This window comes from Eschrichtius robustus, chromosome 4, assembly GCF_028021215.1.
Source record: "Eschrichtius robustus isolate mEscRob2 chromosome 4, mEscRob2.pri, whole genome shotgun sequence".
NCBI lineage: Eukaryota > Metazoa > Chordata > Mammalia > Artiodactyla > Eschrichtiidae > Eschrichtius > Eschrichtius robustus.
In genome coordinates, this window is record NC_090827.1 from 133155487 (window position 1) to 133174788 (window position 19302).

The 19302-nt window shown below is 33.9% G+C and overlaps 1 protein-coding gene across 7 annotated transcripts in view; it reads left to right on the top strand.

Moving 5' to 3' along the window:
• BLTP1 (bridge-like lipid transfer protein family member 1) overlaps positions 1-19302 on the top strand; it is a 211242-nt gene that overhangs the window by 119273 nt on the left and 72667 nt on the right. For 6 of the 7 annotated variants that reach the window (XM_068543392.1, XM_068543385.1, XM_068543389.1 and 3 more), the window contains 8 exons: positions 58-233; positions 2962-3137; positions 8403-9109; positions 9538-9783; positions 10281-10374; positions 12381-12431; positions 16340-16546; positions 18015-18253. In XM_068543392.1, coding sequence (XP_068399493.1) covers positions 58-233; positions 2962-3137; positions 8403-9109; positions 9538-9783; positions 10281-10374; positions 12381-12431; positions 16340-16546; positions 18015-18253 — 1896 coding nt within the window. The remainder of the gene's footprint in view (positions 1-57; positions 234-2961; positions 3138-8402; positions 9110-9537; positions 9784-10280; positions 10375-12380; positions 12432-16339; positions 16547-18014; positions 18254-19302) is intronic. The other variant, XM_068543388.1, reaches the window with a different exon arrangement.

The window sequence follows — 19302 nt, forward strand, 5'->3', positions numbered from 1 at the left end:
ATGTTGTTTTCATTTCCCAGTAATTTAGATTTTATTTTTGAACACTTGCTCTTTTAGGTGTTGCACCCAATCTTCCTACAATACCCTCAGCCTCAGATTTCAACACTGTCTTGTCTAGTGACCAGAATACTTTGGATGGGACACATTCTCAGCATAGCACTAGTCAGGATGATGTGGTAGGTGTAGAAGAAGCCAACCAAGGGTTTCCTGCTGTACAGCTTGCTGATGCTCAGGTGAGCCAGTCTGTTTTTCCCTAATTATAGTGACCTCGCATTGAGCAGTACTTAGCAGCTGGAACCATCAAGTATGTGCACCGTGGAATTCTAGTGAAAATCTTTTTCCTTGCCTGTCTGCCTAAAGCCTTCATGAAAAAAGGAGGAACCTTTAAAAAGTACATGGGTTAATTATAAATACAAATTAAGCATCTATAGATACTCGTTAAACTGAAGAGTGGCATATAGTTAGTTGTCTCGTATAGCAACATTTTTGTTATTTGGAGATAGAGATTGGCAAAATAACATGACTAGAAAGTTAAATTTCATCATTTCCTATAGTCTTTAGTGCTATGTGAAGACTTGAGCGAGCAGTGGGGAGGCACTGAAGATTTTAGAGCAGAGGAGTAAAGTGCCTGGAACTGTACATGTGGAAATGTTATATGAGTAGCAATGTGTTAAATGGATTGAAGTACAGAAACTAGAGGTGAAAAGATGAGTTAATATAGTTCACACAAGTGGTAATGAAGCTCTTAGCTTAGATGGTTATGGCTTTGATAGGTAAAGGAGAAATATTGTGGGGATCTTATTTAATTGACTAAACGTAGGGAGTAGAGAACAAAATCCTTTGAAATGTACTTTCTAGTTTGAGTGACCAGAAGGCAGGTGGGAGAGTAGGATATGGATATTAAGAGGTGTTATTTTTTCAGGATGAAAGAGACTCGAGCATATTTTTTACTTAGGAGGAATTAGGAAGGTCCTGATCAAAAAAAAAAAAAAAAAAAAAAAAGAAAGAAAGGAGGGTAAACTGATAGAGAAAGATTCAGGGAGGGATGAGAAGTGTTGGAATTTAAAGTCATTTATAGAGAGAGATACTTTTTGACATAAAAAGTACTTTTTCCCCTGAGAATGTTTGGGAAGGCAATAAGGACAGTTCATAACTGTACAGGTAAGTTTGCAAATTGATAGCCTCAACTTTCTCTCACAATAGGAGGTGATTTATGTTAAGAAGTGTGTCAAGCACTTTTAAACTTTCTTGAGATTTACTTCTCTCATACATTGGAGTAGTTTTTAGGGATTCTTTCACTTTTTTTAAAAAGAGAGAGAAAAGAAATATTTTTTATGTCTATTTTGGCCTGTATATACATTCATTGTATTTATTAGCATCCAATACACATTTTTAGAGACAACTATACTATTTTACATATAAGACTCTAAAATCTACCAGAGACACTAATATTAAGTAATACAATAAAAAACTGTGTAAGGTGATTTAGATATATGGAAAGGTTGGAGTGAATGTGAAAGAGAGCTCACCAGACCCCCAGAAGGATTGCCAAATAGTGCTGAGGGTCTAGTTATTTAGAACCTCTTGTGTCCTTAGTAGCTCAGCTATAGGAATAGAAGAGGATCGATCCAAAGCAGATGTAGCAAGAAAAATGAGGTGATGAAATGTAATATACAGTCTTGGAAGTTGCTGAAAAGGAGTTTAAGGCAAGATTATGGGGGGGGGGGGGAAGGAAGTCACATAACTTTGGAACTAAAGCATTGGTTGAGTTATCTGCATGGCCAAAGAAGCCATTCAGGATGATAAACTGGGATGGAAAAGAAAAGAACCAAAATACCTGGTGGGTTTGCAGGATTAACTAAGGGGCATAAGTAGATAACAAAGATTAGGAAAGGTGGAGGATGGTTTGAACCTTAAAGAGGGAAGAGTGTTTCCATTAGGATGAAATAGCAAATCTAAGAAAGAGTAAACCCAAGAAAGCGTATGCCAAGCAAATATTCAAGGGAGAGAAAAATACTCCCTAAGTTTCCAGTGAGGGGTGAATTGTTTGAATTCTCTCATTCTAGGCCTTCATGCCTTCACAAGGGTAGCCTGTTTTCCCAAGCACAAACAAATGAGATGATGTAGAGACAAGTGAAAGTGCAGACTTGAGTTTCATTGCATAAATGGCATTTCTCCATTTTGATAGATTTTTTAAGCTTCAGGAAAAGATCACTCAGTGAGAATGTGTGGTGAAAGAGTTAGAAGGGGGTCAAGGAAAGCACCGGATAGATAGCATCTATATTTAGGATGTGGAAGGAGGAAAAGGAACCGTGCAGCAGAGAAGGAGTAGTCAGAAAGATTATAGTGATCTACTATTGCACACATATAGTTGCTTCTATTTGGGTTACCTCTTAGTAGCTATGAAGTTCAGTTAACTAGAGATTTAACCAGAGTGGTGTATTAATATTTCCATAGCATATATGATACTTAAAATGTAAAGGAAGTTCTTTGTCAGAAAATGTTATTTTGCAACCAAGTGATACCACTTAAAAATAGACCAGATATTAAAAATATAACATATGAAATGTTTTTATATTAACACAGGAAATTGATAGACTCTTTTGTGAACCTTTTATAGCAGATTGTTATGGAAACACAGTAGATATTCAAGCCTTTTTTAAAAGCAAGAAGTAGAATGATTTAAACTAATTCACAATTTTATTTACCTTGTACTTTCACTTAAGTAGGATCAAGGAATCTTTGTCCTTACGATTAATTTGAAGATGAGTGGCACATAGTAGGTGCTCAAAAATACTGTTAAGTTTTAAGTAAAATTAGAGCTATATTTATTATACAAGCCCTTTTTTTTCCCCTTCACACTACAGTTAATAATATGTACTGAGACAGAGTGTAAGAAAAAAGTCACAATAAATGATGAATTGTTAAGTTGAGGTAACATAAATGTGTTATGTCTTTTAGGTTGTTTTCAAACCTCTTCTGAGTCATACAGGGATCCAGTCACAGGATGCAATGCCTCTCTGCTACCGAATGTACTTCGGAGAACACCTCTCATTTTCAGGAACTTTGGACTGCCTTAGAGCAGATATCGTGGATTCAGACACAGCCAAAGAGAGAAAAGGCAAAAGAGCAAGAAGGTGTCTTATATTATTATTGTTTTTATGTAAAATTTTTTACAAAAGTTATAATATCTGTTTTTTTAACTTTGCTTTCTTCCAGTGCTGATGCGGTAGTAATTTTAATAGCCTAATGAGAAGATAACTTCCATTTAACAGAAACAGTAGCCACGTTTCCTTAAAAACCTGTTGATTTTATCAGTAGGTTAAGAGGCCTAATTTTAGGCATATTTTTGTAAGATGTTAGTACATGTATGAGGGTCAGCCAAAGCACTTATGTTGATAAATACACTTTATTTACTGTGGCAGTAGTTTAATTTTTATGATCTTATGGATTGTAATTTTATATATTATTCTTAGAACTTATTCCTAACCTCCTTTCTGAGTTGACTTGTAGCAGGTAGTATTTTCTGTTAGGAACAGAGCAGAAGTCATGCTGAGAGTATGGACTTGCTTTTCACAATAGTGTGGTACCATTAACAATGACCATGCAAGCAGAAACACTGCAGAAGTGACCTTGATGATTATAAAGATTAATGGGGAAAATTACCTTTGTTCTGTGACCTGGAAAAATGTTTGTCAAAATATTAAAAAGTCTCTTACTGTTTATTATAAATGTATAGGAAAATGAAAAATATAGTAAAACTAATATTTTGTACGTACAGTTTAAAACATTAGAAACATTGAGAATTAAGGTGTTTTATTTCTTTCTTAAAAACTCATCAAAGGGTAGTTTGTATAGTCCTTACCTTCTTATCATCATGTAACTTACGACACAGAATGAGCATCTTTTCTGTGCCTTAGCAAATGTCATACGCCATTCTCAGCAGTTTCCAACATTTTACCTTTGCACTTTCAGTGTCATGAAATATCTTCACTAGTTCTTTTTACTAGAAAGGTTTTTGCCCACATCCCTTTCTCTGGGATACCTTCATCCTTTCTGCCATGACCACTCCCTCTTTATGCTAGTAAGTTTGCCTTCTCTGAGTTCCTCTAGCTGCATATCTAGAGTTTCTAGAACAGTGGAAGTGTCAATATTTTCATACTCAGTTGTTTTCTTCTATAACTCCATTTACTTTTTTAAACTCTATTTTTTATTGAGGTAACAGTGGTTTATAACATTATATAAGGTTCACATGTACAACATTACATTTCTACTTCTCTATGCACTACAGCATGCTCGCTGCCAAACGTTTACTTTCCTTTTGTTACCATGCGTTTGATCTCCTTTACCCATTTTGCTCTCCCCTCCCTTACCTGAGCCCCTTCCCCTCTGGTAACCACTACTCTGTCCTCTGTATCTGGGTGTTTGTTTTTGTTTGGTTTGGTTTATTTATTTTATTATTTGTTTTTTATATTCCACATGTAAGTGAAATCATACAGTATGTCTTTCGGTTTGACTTATTTCACTTAGCATAATGCTCTCAAGTTCCATCCATGTTGCTGCAGACAGCAAGATTTCATCTTTTTTTATGCTGAGTAGTATTCTGTGTGTGTGTGTGTGTGTGTGTGTGTGTGTGTGTGTGTGTGTGTGTGTGTACCATATCTTCTTCATCCATTCATCCATTGATGGGCACTTAGGTTGTTTTCATATCTTGGCTATTGTAAATAATGCCATGATGAATATAGGGGTGAATATATTTTTTAGAATTAGTGTTTTTGTATTATTTGGATAAATACCCAGAAGTAGGAAAGCTGGATCATAAGGTAGTTCTAATCTTAATTTTCGGAGGAATTTCTATACTGTATTCAATAGTGGTACACCAGTTTATATTCCCACCAACAGTGTATGAAGATTCCCTTTCTCCACATCCTTGCCTACACTTGTTATTTCTTACTTTTTGATGATAGCTATTCTAACAGACATGAGGTGATATCTCATCATGGTTTTGATTTGTATTTCTCTAATAATTAGTGATGTTGCAAATGTTTTCATACGCCTGCTGGCCATCTATATGTCTTCTCTGGAAAAATATCTATTTAGATACTCTGCCCATTTTTAATCATTTTTTAAATTATTGAGTTATATGAGCTCTTTACGTATTTTTTGGATATTAACCCCTTATCAGTTATATCATTTGCAAGTATCTTCTCCCATTCAGTAGGTTGTCTTTTCCTTTTGTTGATGGCTTCCTTTCCTGTGCAGAAGCTTTTCATTTAGATGTAGTTCCATTTGTTTATTTTTACTTTTGTTTCCCTTGCCTGAGGAGGCATATCAGAAAAGTCTTGCAAAGACCAATATCAGAAAGCATAGTGCTTAAGTTTTCTTTCAGGAGTTTTCTGATTTTAGGTCTTACATTCAAATCTTTAATCCATTTCGAGTTGATTTTTGTGTATGGTGTGAGACAGTGGTCTAGTTTCTTTCTTTTTTTGCATGTGACTGCCCAGTGTGGATTTATTTCTGGGCTTTCAATTCTGTTTCATTGATCTATGTATGTTTTTCTGCCAATACCATGCTGTTTTGATTAATTTAACTTTGTAATATAGTTCAGAGTCAGGGCGCATGATACCTCCAGCTTTGTTTTTTTTCCTCAGGATTGCTTTAGCTATTCAGGGTCTTTTGTGGTTCCATATACATTTTTTGTTCTCTTTCTGTGAAAAATGTGCTTGTGATTTTGATAAGGATTGTGTTGAATCTGTAGATTGCTTTAGGTGATATGGGCATTTTAACAATGTTAATTCTTCTAGTCCATGATCACAGAATATCTTGCTATTTATTTGTGTCTTCAGTTTCTTTCAACAATGTCTTATGATTTTTGGTATACAGGTCTTTTACCTCCTTGGTTAAATGTATTCCTAGGTATTTTATTATTTTTGTTTCGATTGTAAATGGGGTTGTTTTCTTAATTTCTCTTTCTGCTAGCTCATTGTAAGCATATAGAAACAACAGATTTTTGTATGTTGATTTTATACCCTTCAACTTTCCATTTACTTTTTATTGAATTTCATCACCACAATCTTGTTTTGCTTCATTTTCATCTTTGCTGTCCAGTTCCCTTTTAATTAACCATTTTTGTAAAATGTCATGTGGGTTTATCACAAGGAGGCAATATAACTACATGCTTTACTGTCTGTGCATGAAATGAAAAACAAATGTGCACTGACCAATCACTGACAGACTTTGACAGAGCGATGTGGTTGGTCAGTGATCATGATGTACGTCTATTATTTATGTAGTGATTTGTGGACTGAAGAGCTAGCAGCAAGTTTATACTTTATGCAGTAAATTTTAGTTAAAATTTGAACCGTGTTGTTGGGGTCTGGTGTTATTTAACTATAAACCATGGTAATTGCATCCATTCACATTGGAATCATCAAATCCAGACACCAAAACATTAATATCTGCTTACATTCCTGGACTAGAGTTTAAAGTCCTGAGTTAAATTTGTATTTCTATTTGCAGTAGCCTACTTTCATGTAAATATATGCATACATATAAGTATATATTAATATGTAAAAATATGTGTATATATAAAAATGTGTATACACACATATAGTATATGTATCATCATTGATATAATTAGGTTATGCATAATTATATATAATATGATTATATATATATTAGATTATATTTACAGCCTACTTATTGGCCTGCTAAATGCCATCTAATACTTCTACAGACCAGACCTTCATCTGACCACACTTCCCTTCTTATGTTCCCAGACAAATTCTTTGAGTGACTTTGAACTTACTGTCTTTAGTCTAGCCGAACCTAACATTCCTTTTAATTTTTCTACTATCACACCACCTCTGAGTGCTCTACATTCTTATTACTATACCATGGTTAGCTTCTATTTCTCAGATCTCCTGTAACTCCACCTTAGATCTTATTTATTAGGAAACTTTTGTCACAGTACACTTTTCCTGGTCATTAATTTTAGTCTTGTCTGGGCTTTTTTGTAGCACATTGTTCATTCTACTAATGATTGTACCTTACTGTTGGGTTACAGTTTCTTGTATAAACATGTATAACTCTCCTAGACCATAAAGCCAGAACAGTTATTAAATCATTTAGCATAAGTCCTGGCATGTAGTATGTCCTCATAAATATTGGTTTCCTTATATCTTTGCTGTCTCCAATCAAGATAGTTGACCATGTTAGGGGCTTAATGAATATTTAATTTTAACTTTACCCATGAGGCTGCTTTTGCCTTAAATGACTGCTTCATTATGTAGCTAGATTTCTTCCCCCTTTTACTTGAATCTCCTCTCTTTAAGACGTTTTTGCCTCGCTTACATGTTTTCAGTTCTTGTTTTTGCAGTTGTGGATTATTTTAATCTCTTTTGAGTCTCTCTTCTATATCTTCTAATTCTCAAAATCTAATTTTTCCTTCTCTGATTGCACACTTAGCATTGATTATAGGCTTACTCTAAGCTTGTACATTTTCTTGAATTATACCACAGAGTGGAATTTTTCTTATTAAATAAGAAATACTAGTATTCATTAAGGAATTATTAGTCTCTAATTATAAATTCTTTAAGTCAAATTGAAAATATCAAAGAATCTTGGAGGGTTTTTTTTCCCAATAGAAAAAAAAACCTATGTTTAATTTAACCTATATGACTACACATTCATATTTTACATGAAAGAAGAGGGGAAAAATATCTTTTTAAAATTTTGGTGCTTGAGGTTTATTGTTATTAGTGGTTGATTTATGAAAATCTGAGATATTTTGACTTTTTAATATTAAAATTGTCTATAATATTTCTACCTGAAAATTTTTAGATATGCAGGGGATTTGCCAAAATAACTTTTATAGAGGTTTTAAGTCTTTTGTGTGCATTTCTCATTTTTGTTTCAGTTGCTTTTCTTAGCACTTTCAACTTGGCAAAATATGCCAGCAGGGTTTCATTTCAAATAGCAAATCAAAATATATAAAATGTGATGAAATTAAATATATAAACCATATATTTAACAGAAGAGTAGAGGATGGTTAAGGAAGATGTTCTAGTTGACCTACTATTGACTTTAAATTTTAATACCATTGGGGTGTGCCATCAGATGGCAAGAAAAATTATTTTATCATTTCACTGAAAGCATTAATTAAGTCTGATTTTGACTAGTCATAGAGTAAGATCAAGAAGGAAGACTTAAGGCCCAGTTTCCAACTTATGAAAAAGTTGGAAAAACTTATTCTACTTGATCTCTTACTTAAAATTATTTAAATGGCTTATTCTTCACCTTGGAGATTATTTTGCTAACAAGTTAATAAAGATTGTGTGGTTCTGGGAAAAAAGAAATAAAACCTTGTCATTTTCTTTTTTCATTTTTTTCCACATTTTTAGGCAAGGCCACGTGAATCTTCCTCCACTTGAGTTCAAACCAGCATTGATGTTGGAAACCTTTAGCATCAGCGCTGTTGTAATGGAAAAGTCTGTGTGCACCCCTCAGAACTCTGCCAGTGCTCTTTCTTTTCATGATCTCAACAAGCGTTATTACAATACCTTTCACTGCAACTTTACTATTTCCTGTCAGTCAATAAGCCAGCATGTAGATATGGCTTTAGTTCGTCTTATTCATCAATTTAGTACGATGATAGATGACATCAAAGCGACCCAGACTGACATTAAACTTAGCAGATATACAGCTGGATCCGCTTCTCCAACGCCTACCTTCAAAACCAGAAAACATCGGGATTTTCGCTCATCTGACTTCAGCCGCAGTTCTAGAGGAAGTCTTAATGGTGGCAATAGAGTAAATAATGCAAAGAACAAACGGACCAACAATGAGAACAACAAAAAGGAGTCTCGAAACAAAAATTCATTAGGAAGATCTGAAAGAAGAACTTCAAAGGTGTCTAGGAAAGGTTCAAAAGACGTGGTGGATCATATGACTATCCATATGGATGACTCTGACTCGATTACAGTGTCAGAACAAAGTGAGCCTTCAGCTGAGTGCTGGCAGAATATGTATAAATTGCTTAACTTCTATTCACTTATCTCTGATCCAACAGGAATACTGGAAAAATCTTCAGAAACATTTGGACCAGCAGGTAATGGATATTTTTATATTTAAAAAATTTTGTGTTTAGAATAGCAATAATCCTAAAAAAGACAAGTTTATCCATCATGTTTTCTTAATGTTATAATTGGATAATTGAAATGCAAAGAAATTGGCAGTCGCCCAAGGAGAGAAAATAGTGATGGCGATCAGATATTCTGCTACCCCTTTTTCCCATCCTTCCTAACCCTTACACAGTATGCTCCTAAAGAATTCACACAGACCTGCTTTCAAACACCTGACTGTACTATTTATTTTCAAATTTGACCATGGGAAAATGTTGAAAAATTTAAGAAATCATTTTGGTGGGGAAGAGGACAAAGAGGGCCAGTTTGGAACGTGCAGGAAAGAAAGGTCAGTTGATGTCCTTCCATTTTGCAGTTTTCACGTCTAAACCTACGTATTTCTGTTCACTTAAAGGAGTCCGGAGCCCTACAGAGCCAACGTGTAAAGTTGTGTTTGAGAATGAACAAGACAGGAACAGCTTGACTAGGACGCAGAGGAAGCGCAGCGTGGCAGCTGCTGAGCCCCAGCACGTCACTCTAATAGTGTTTGGGGTTGGCATGGTGAGCCGCACGCACCTGGAGGCGGACATTGGTGGGCTAACCATGGAGTCAGAGCTGAAGAGGATCCACGGCAGTTTCACACTGAAGGAAAAAATGAAAGGCAGGTGACATTCTAACCCTGGGGCGCCTCTTTTCTGAAGAAAGCCAGTGCCATGTCTCACAAATTCCTACTTGGCAGTTTTTCTTCAGAGAATGGAACTTCCCGTTTATACGGATCAAGAGTGCTCGTGTATAGTTTCTTTTTCTTATTCTTAACGTTTTAAAAAATCTTGTAAGTATTCTGTGCCAAGTTTTACTTCTGAGATTTAAAATGTCCTTAGGCTATTTAATGTCATTAGGCTCTTTAGTGCATGAATGGCATGTTAAACTACATATTTAGCATCACTCCAGTTTTGACGTATAACACCTATGTATATGTGAATGCATAGAAATAAAAATCTTCAAGGAAATTTTTTTAAAAAGTCGTTTGGAAATAGTTTAAATTTCATTGTACCTTTAAAGTTATCTTTTGTCATTGAACGTATTATGAATAAAATGACATTTTAATATGAAGTGCAACTCTCCAGAATTCATACACTTTTTTTTTCCCAATTTAAGATGTTTTACATCAAAAGATGACTGAGACATGTGCCACTGCTCATATTGGTGGGGTCAATATTGTGCTGCTTGAAGGGATTACACCAAATATACAGTAAGTGTGTTTTTTTTACTATTCTCTTAAACTTGTTTGTTATAGTTTTACAGGAAACTTAAAATTCATTGGATGAATCCCGTACCTACTACATTTTGAGATTTATATACTTAATGTTGCCAGACACTGTGATTCTGTCACTAAGAACATCACAAATGAAATGTTCTCAGAAAACTTATTTATTCCTTTTCTAAAATTGGACTACTGCCACCCTTCCACCCTAAAAAACTGACTCCCGGGACATTTTAAGATTGTGTGACAGGAAAAATGATTACAGTGCAAATTTCAGTTAAACATATGAGATGCAAAGGCTCACGTAATTCAAATAGTTAAGTATTTAAAACAAAATTATAGTCAGAGAATATAGACTGTCTCTTGATTTTATTCTAACTAATCATTACCCATATTCATGCTGGGTTTCCAAACTTTATCTTGCCATTTTTTCATTTAAAGAATTTAACAATAAAGCCTATGAGACCCTTCGAATAGTATAGGTAAGCTTTCTGTAGTGAGTATACCATTCCATATTGCTTTTCTTCTGACTCTTTGCTCTCACCTTTTCTTTATATGTTCTATTTGTGGATCTGTCCAAAATTGTTCTGATAATGATTACCTTTATACATGATATTTAGATCACTATTTGGTTGTCAATACATTCAACCATTGACTTTGCTCATACACTTGGGAGTATAGCACTTCATTCCTAACTTCCTTTCAGTGGAGCACTTTTATGCTATAACTACAAAATGTATTTTGATAATTTAGGTCAGATTTTGAGGATTTGCTTATTCTTAATATTATAACTAGTTAATGTCCTACTATTGTCCCTTAAAGCATCTATCATGCTAAATACTGACTAAATAGAGGATTTGGTTCAATGTTATAAATATTAAATATTAGTTGTAATTTGACTCATTACAGGTCTATTCATAACATTTCAAACATGGGTAATGTGATGACTATCTTGGGAAACATAAAATGGATGGATGAAATGGATGTCTAAGTCTTGCTGAGGCAGTTTGGACCTGTATATCTAGAACCAAAGAGTATATTTCATTATAGCTGCCTAAATGGTCCAGATCACATTTCCTAAGCAGTCTTTCTAAAGACCAGGAAATTCCAGTAGTTGTGAGACAAGATCTTTTCTGATCATTCAGTATGGGAGGAGGGTATTATTATGTAATAATTACAATCTAAAGGAGTTATCTATCATGGACCAGGAGCCTCCTATACATTATTTTATTTAGTCCTTACCACAGTCCTGTTAACTGGGATGTTTTTTTTGTTTGTTTGTTTTTTTTAACTGGGATGTTTTATCCCCACTTTACAGAACAATAAATCGAGATTCAGAAATATCAAAGTGTTTTCCTAAAATGCTTAAAGTCATACAGTCAGTAAGAAGAGATGCCTGAACCTCTGCACCTTCTACCTCACTATGATGCTACTGCAGGAAGTCACCACAGACCTTGGGTTTCATGATTCCTTTGTTGAGTCTAAATTTAAAGTATCATGGTCACTTTGACCTATTCAGAAGTACAACAAATTTCTTTAGATGTCTCGTGGGTTTTATTTATTCTATCCTCTTGAACCTCTTATCTCCATTATCTATTATCTCTTAAGAGAAGGGCTTCAAATAGTCTCTAAATTTGCAAAACGTATTTATAAAATTGATTTTTTAAAAAAAGTATTAGTTGATAATTCTTGCCTTTAAAAAAATCTCAAGCCAAGATCCCTTAACTTTTTCATTAAAAAAATAAGTTATTAATTACTCACTGCCAAACTCTAGTAGTGTTAAGACTTTCTGGATTTATTCTTTGGCTTTTCACTTCCAGTTTCAATTAAAAGGAAATGGAACTTTTAAAAATTAGTTGAAAAGTTTCTTGAAAATTTTAAAAATGGGAAATAAAAGCTTTCCAAATGATTGCTCATATTGTCACTAATTTACGCATGAATGTTTATTTGCTTCCTTTTTGTTTTCCTGCTTTCTCTTGAATCTTCATCTGTAGACTGGAGGATTTTCCTACATCTCCTACAAGCACAGCCAAACAAGAGTTTCTGTATGTCATTATTATTCTTTTTCATGGACTTTGTGATTAACATAGTATTGAATAGTTTTAAAGATAAAATATTTAGATTATCTGCATGGCTGTAAAAGTATGTAGTTATTATTTTGTAGCTTTAATATAGATCCTTTTATAGATTAAAGTTTACTGATTTTCAAGGAAAATACACAGGTAAGGACTACCTTTTTGGTAATTCATACCTTGTTTTATTGTTGAAAGATTGTAACACTGTAGTTGTGTGTTGCTTTGTGCTTTTTGAAGACCTGTTACAAACCCTTGTTAACATTTGATGTGATAATAGAAGCTAAAATGTTTAACTTTGCAAATGAGTTTTCACAAATTTGGAAAACTAATTATTAAAACACTAATATATGAAAATATCTACATTGCTCAACCTTATAATAATTCTGTCTTTAAGATGGAGAGAGTTCACTGCTCTGTTGTCAGCTTTTATGTATGGCTTTTACTGTGTATCCTTTTGTATTTTGACCAGCTTGATTTGGCCTGTGTATATCTGATATTTTGTGGTAGTGATATATTTAAATACTTGTCACATGAGTCTTACCACCATGACAATTTAGTATGTTACTTAGGACTGATTTTTTCTTTCAACCTTTTCTATAAAATTTCAGTATGCTGAATAAATAGATGAATCTGCATATTTTGTTCCAGGCTGGTAAGATTATCAATACCTGGTGAGATTTGTTTCATTGTGTATTGATAATAGGCCATAGTCAAAACATCATCAATCAGCATCCCTTTGTTGGGATTATCTGTGATCTATGTCACTTCATCAGTCAACTAGAAGTACTAAAAAAGAATAAATGCACTAATATTAAATTAGAAAATTGATTGTTTTTGGAAACCACTCTTCCATATTAATACCATCATAAATAATAACAGGTATAGAAAAAATAGCTAATTCCACTTTAGTAGTTACAGTAGCTAGAGAAGATTTATTGTTTCTCTCTTTTTTATCACTGAGTTCTCTGGATGTATAATAAAAAAAAAAAAATCAGTACTGTATGATTTTAGAAAGGATGCTATTTAATGGCTGAAGATCACATCTTTATCCACTCAACTAATTGGGTTATTAGGTTGCATATTATGGCCTGCACACTGTGTTAGGTTTCAGAGATGGAACAGTAAGCAAGTGAGAGGTAGTTCCTGTCATAATATCACTTATAGGCCCACTCCCTCCTTTTTCAGGCCTTCCTGCTGAGAGAGTTAACACGTAAGGTACAATTGCCAAATGGGAAAGGAAGCTCCAAAGACTTTTAATAGTTAACTGAATTACACGTGATCCCAGCACTCTCTGTCCACATTGTAGAGATTTCCAGGCAAAACTGAACTGAGGCGGGCAGCATGGGTCAGGGTTCATAAATTAGTTTACCTCCTTTTCCTGCCTTTAAAGTCTGGGCCTGCAAGATCAAGGAGGTGGGGTGGGGGTGGAGATAGAGTAGCGATAACGAGGCCCCAGAGTAAATCCTCAAACTCTCAACCGGCACTACAAGGATGGCTGGCCTGCTTTAAAGGCCCTGTGGCCTGGACACAGGAAGAAAAAGAAGATGCGGAAAAGTCCTTGCCTGATTAGGCACTGTGGTGGTTATAACAGGCTCACAGTGGATCTGCCCTGCCACCACTGCCAATGAATTCTTGAACCAAGCTTCTTGGTCGCTTGCCGTGAACTTTTTACATATATGAGGCATGCCTGGCATGCTACAAGTTTTTATAGTCTTCTCTTTAAAAAGACTTTGGCCACTTCTTTCCTGTGTAAAAGTCTTACGTATACTACATGTTTTTTGATCTAGATTAAGTGACAGCTCTTTTAAGAATTAAAGTAGATAATATATGAATAGATAATTATGAATAGATAAATCTGAAATTATGAATAGATAATTTATGAATAGATAAATTATGAATAGATAATTCATATTGGCAGCTTGTAAATTGTTTAATTCCTCATTCTGGGTCTCCTCACATCTTTAACATGTACAGTTTGACAAGAGTTAATCAGACATCCTCTACAGTGTCTGTCTCAGTTTGATCAGTGTAGGACTATCCTGTTGTCTAGCTCCAAGGAACATTACTCACGCTGTAGTCATGGGCATCATTTACATAGCCTACAGTGTGACGGTGCCCTCTGGAGTTGGGCAACACAGAGCCCCTGAAGTCCTTAACATCAAAATTTCCACCGGAAATACCACAGTAGGATCTACAGTAGGAGAGCAGTCAGCCCCATAGCTTTCTATTCTGACATTTGGTGTATAATTGAAAATCAAGGGTTGTGTATATGCTTATATAATCACAAGTAATATTTAAGCAGACTTCTATAGATTATAAAGGTAAAATAGTAAGATAGGTGTAGAACTTCTTGACTGTCATGATAACAAGACTTCTTTGTAAAGGTATGCTTAGTTTCATTCAGTAGGTGAATACTGTTCACAACTAGAAAGCCCTTTGCATTTTAGCACCATCTGAGTGTTCTGGCTCATGTTGAAATTGAATTTAAAATGGAATCTCATTGATGATAAATAGTAGCTTTATTTATTAAAATAGTTAAGATTCAAAATTCAGTAACTAGTCAGCATCCTAGAATCTATACTCATGCTAGCTAGAACAATTCCATAGATTACTTTTTTCTTTTTCTAGTCAGTGATAGTCTTTGAGAAATAGTTTCCTTTGAAGAAGAAAGCAAATATAGTTCTCTAGTAATCATTTTTGAATTTTGTATAATACCTGGATTTCACTATCTGTAAATAATCAAAACTTCTAATGGAACCATTGTTATGCTTCTCAAGGTTTATTCTAATAGAAGTTAAATGTAATAAATGGATGATTCCTTAGGTCCTTGAGACTGTAAATAAATTCTCGGTGAATCCTCTGTAGCCTAAGTAGAGATAAATGTGTGTGAACTGACATGTAGTTAATATGAAATTTGCATTTTGTGTGTTTTGCTAAATCTGTTGTCAAGCATTCTTTGCTCATTTGAAAGATAACATATATGTTAAAAGCTTTCCTTTTACTACTGGGCCTTTAGTGGTGCAGTTCATTGACATGAACCTTTCCACTGTGTGTGTCAAGACTGCTTCATCACGGCTTTTACATACATGATTTATCACATGATATCTGTGGAATTCCACAGTTGTGTTGAGTCATTCTTCTGCTGTACTTCTTTCTGCTCATTCATTTCACAAAATTCAGTGAGTGTCTACCATGTTCAAAGCACTGTTCTAGGCACTGGAAAGAAAGAACAAGATATCAAGAAAGACAGTATTTCTATTTTATATCTGTACCAGCAAAGCTTACCAATTTTTAATTAAGTAGTAGTTACTCATTATGAATTGGACTTCTATCATTTCTTTGCTACTCACTGAAAATAAAAAATGGAAAATGCAAGTTAAATTTCTTCCTTCTCATTAATTTCTTTTAACATATTAGATGATTGTTAGATTAATTTCTTTGGCTGATTAGATTTTAAGAAGTAAAAGAAGTGTTTTTTTTTTTCTTTTAATTTTCACTGTGTATATTTTCTTAGTGGTCGTACAGATGCCTAAAATAAGTTGAAGAAAAACGGAGTTCTGAATGGGGAAAAAAATCAAAATGGGATTTTGTGTGTTGTATATGTGTAATATGTCAGTGTATTCTCTTTTCACGTAAGCACATACATACATTCTTCTGTAAACTCTTTATTAAACAGAATAATATTCAGTACAAACAGTATAAAATGTGTGTCCATATTTTTAGAAAACATTATTTCTTTAGTGTGATTTAAATGCATGAAAAATCTTCTAATTTACTTCATTGAATGATTTAAAAACATTTGTCTTGCTCTCAAAATACTTTTTCAAAATTTCTCTTTACTTGGCCATATTTTAATGATCCTCCTTCTCTTTTAATAGAACTGTAGTGAAATGTAGTATTGCCAAGTCCCAAGCCCTCTACAGTGCCCAGAGGGGGTTGAAGACTAACAATGCCGCAGTGTTCAAAGTAGGAGCTATCAGCATCAACATTCCCCAGCACCCTGCCACCTTACACAGCATGATGGTTCGAAGTTCTCACCAACTATCTAAGCAGATCTCAGATCTCATCAGACAACCTTCTACAGTGTAAGTTATTTATTCAAGATCTGTGATTCTATATAGTCTTTCATGTCATTCTTTGCTGTGTTAACAATAGTTTGGAGGAAGACATGAAGATGAAGGTTACATCTAAGTAGTGACTATTATGGATAGTGGGGCGGGTGGAAAGTAGCTAAACATGATTGTGGGAGAATCATATTCTGGATATTATTAAAGTACTATGTCACAAATGCAATTGTCAGTCTTTCATATTGCATCAGTAAAGCTTAAGAGATCCTAGAGATTAGTGGACATTATAAAGTGATACTAATAAAAGGCAAACTGACAAATTCTAGGATTGTAGCAATATTTCTTTACTTTGAACTCACTGAAATTTGTGAGTGCATAGATTTATAAAGTTGCAGTGGCCATTTATGTCCCACGCGTGGTTTTGTGCTGACCTCTATGTGAGATTATTGTACATGGTTCAAGGCAGGATTTGAATATACCATTTAAATATTTTAAAAGGCAGTAAATGGGACCTTTGCACAGTAACCTTTATTCCCTGGGTCTGCATTGCCAAGCTTTCTTCCTGGTCTCCAAAGTTATAGCTAATGAATAACTAATAAAAATATAAGTAAAAGGTGAAAAATTGTCTTGTTATGTTTCCTTTTTCCTAACCTGTAAGGTAGAAAAACACGTGTGTGTATTTTGACAGTGTCTTAAAGCAGTGATTTTTCCAGTTGTCCTATCTAGATCTTTAATTCTGATGTAATATTAATTCATGTCTGGTTGACTAAGTAGTAATAATTTAAACATGTTTCTCCTGTCAGTGGACTATGGAATCCAGAATGTGTACATGAGCCTTAGTTATAAAATACCCTAAGGAATTTTTCCTTATTAGAATGTATCGGCAGTGGAGTGGAGTAGTTAAAAACAAAGACTCTAGATTCAGATTGACGGAGTTCAAAGCTGATTTCACCACGTTCTCGCTATACTTCATGTGTAAAATGGAGATAACAGTACCTAATCAAAGGGTTTTGTGAGATAAATAAATTATATAAAATATACAAAGCAATAAGAATAGTACCTGGCACATAGTAAGCACTAAAATAATTATTGCTGTTGTTGGTGTTGGTGTTATTATTTTTAATAGTGCTAGTAATAGTAATAGTATTAACAATCAACGGTAGAGTGCATAATGGTTAAGTCATGGAATTTGGAATCAGACAAACCTCCAGTTTCACGTTAATGATGTGACTGGCCTTGGCAGTGTAACATTCAGTTTATATTGTTATTACTTCGTCTTGTTTACTTTTCTAGATCATTTTTCAATGGCTGTTCTGAGGAAGTCTTAATATGATCTGGTATTAGAAAGAAAACATCTGTTCATAGTTTATTATTGCTCTTTTACATTGAGAATACCAATTTTATACAATTTTTATTTTTATACAATTTAAATTTTATTAGTAGCTGTTCTGTCTTTTTTAAACTTTTTTTTTTTTTTGCTTTATAGCCCACAGCCTGTAAAAGAAGATATTGCAACCCCCCTACCTTCTGAAAAAACCCCAACAAGTGTTAATCAGACTCCTATTGAAACAAATGAATTTCCTCAGCTACCAGAAGGTTTAGAAAAGAAGCCTATTGTCCTTAAATTCAGCACCATGTTAGATGGTATAGCCATTGGAGCAGCACTTTTACCATCTCTGAAAGCAGAATACAAGATGGGAAGAATGAGAAGTCATGGAATGACAGGTAACACTGAAGTTTGAATTCATTCTTAAAATTTATGACTGGTTTAAGAAATTAGTAATATTTTAGTGAAACAAATTTAGTTTTATAGATTTTTTATGAAAATTTAAATAATTTTAATCAAAACACTTTTAAATTTCATTAATGATGTTCTTCATTCAGTCAAGTAAAAATAGCAATACACTTCCTTGAATGACCAGCATGGACCCTGCTTTCATTTGAACTCTTTAGAGTTATCCACTCTTTAGAAACCATTTCCAACTTAAACTTAAGTTGAATACATTTCTACATTGTTAGGTTCTTATAGCCTGAATAACTTGGTTTATTTTCACGTTGAGTACATTTAGCTTAAATCAGAGGTTATTCGACTTCTTCAAAATAGCTATTTTTAAAAGATTTTGTGATCCTTATATATCCTCTCCAAAAGCACTTTGCTGTTGTATTTTTATTCTGAAATGTATCATGTATACAAAAGTATGTCAGTTACATTCACACAGTTTATAGAACTGTAAACTCACCCACCGATTACACATCTTAAGAATTAAAACATTACCAGTACTTTGAAGGCTCCTTCAATGAATATTATTACTACCAGATAATAGTCCCCATGAGTGCTTGGTTAATAATCACTATCATGAATTTTGTGTTATCCATTCCTTTGCTTTTCTTTATAGTTTTATTACATAGACATATACTCATAAATGACCAATTTTGTTGTAGCCTGTTTTAAACTTTATTCATATGGAGTCCCACTAATGCATATTTTTACTTGGAATTTTTTTGTTGCACATTTTCTTTGATTTATTTATATTCATCCATGTATCTTTGGTTCATTCATTTTTCAGTGAAATATAGGAGTCCGTTAAGTGATTATATCACAATTTATTTATCTATTCTGCTATTGATGGACCTTTGCCTCATTCTATTTTTTTGCTATTACATTTGTTCTCATACACATCTTCTGGTACATATGTGCAAGAGTTTCTCAAGGATATTTACTTAGGAGTGATACAGCTAGATTATAGGGTAAATGCATCTTCAACTTCACTAGG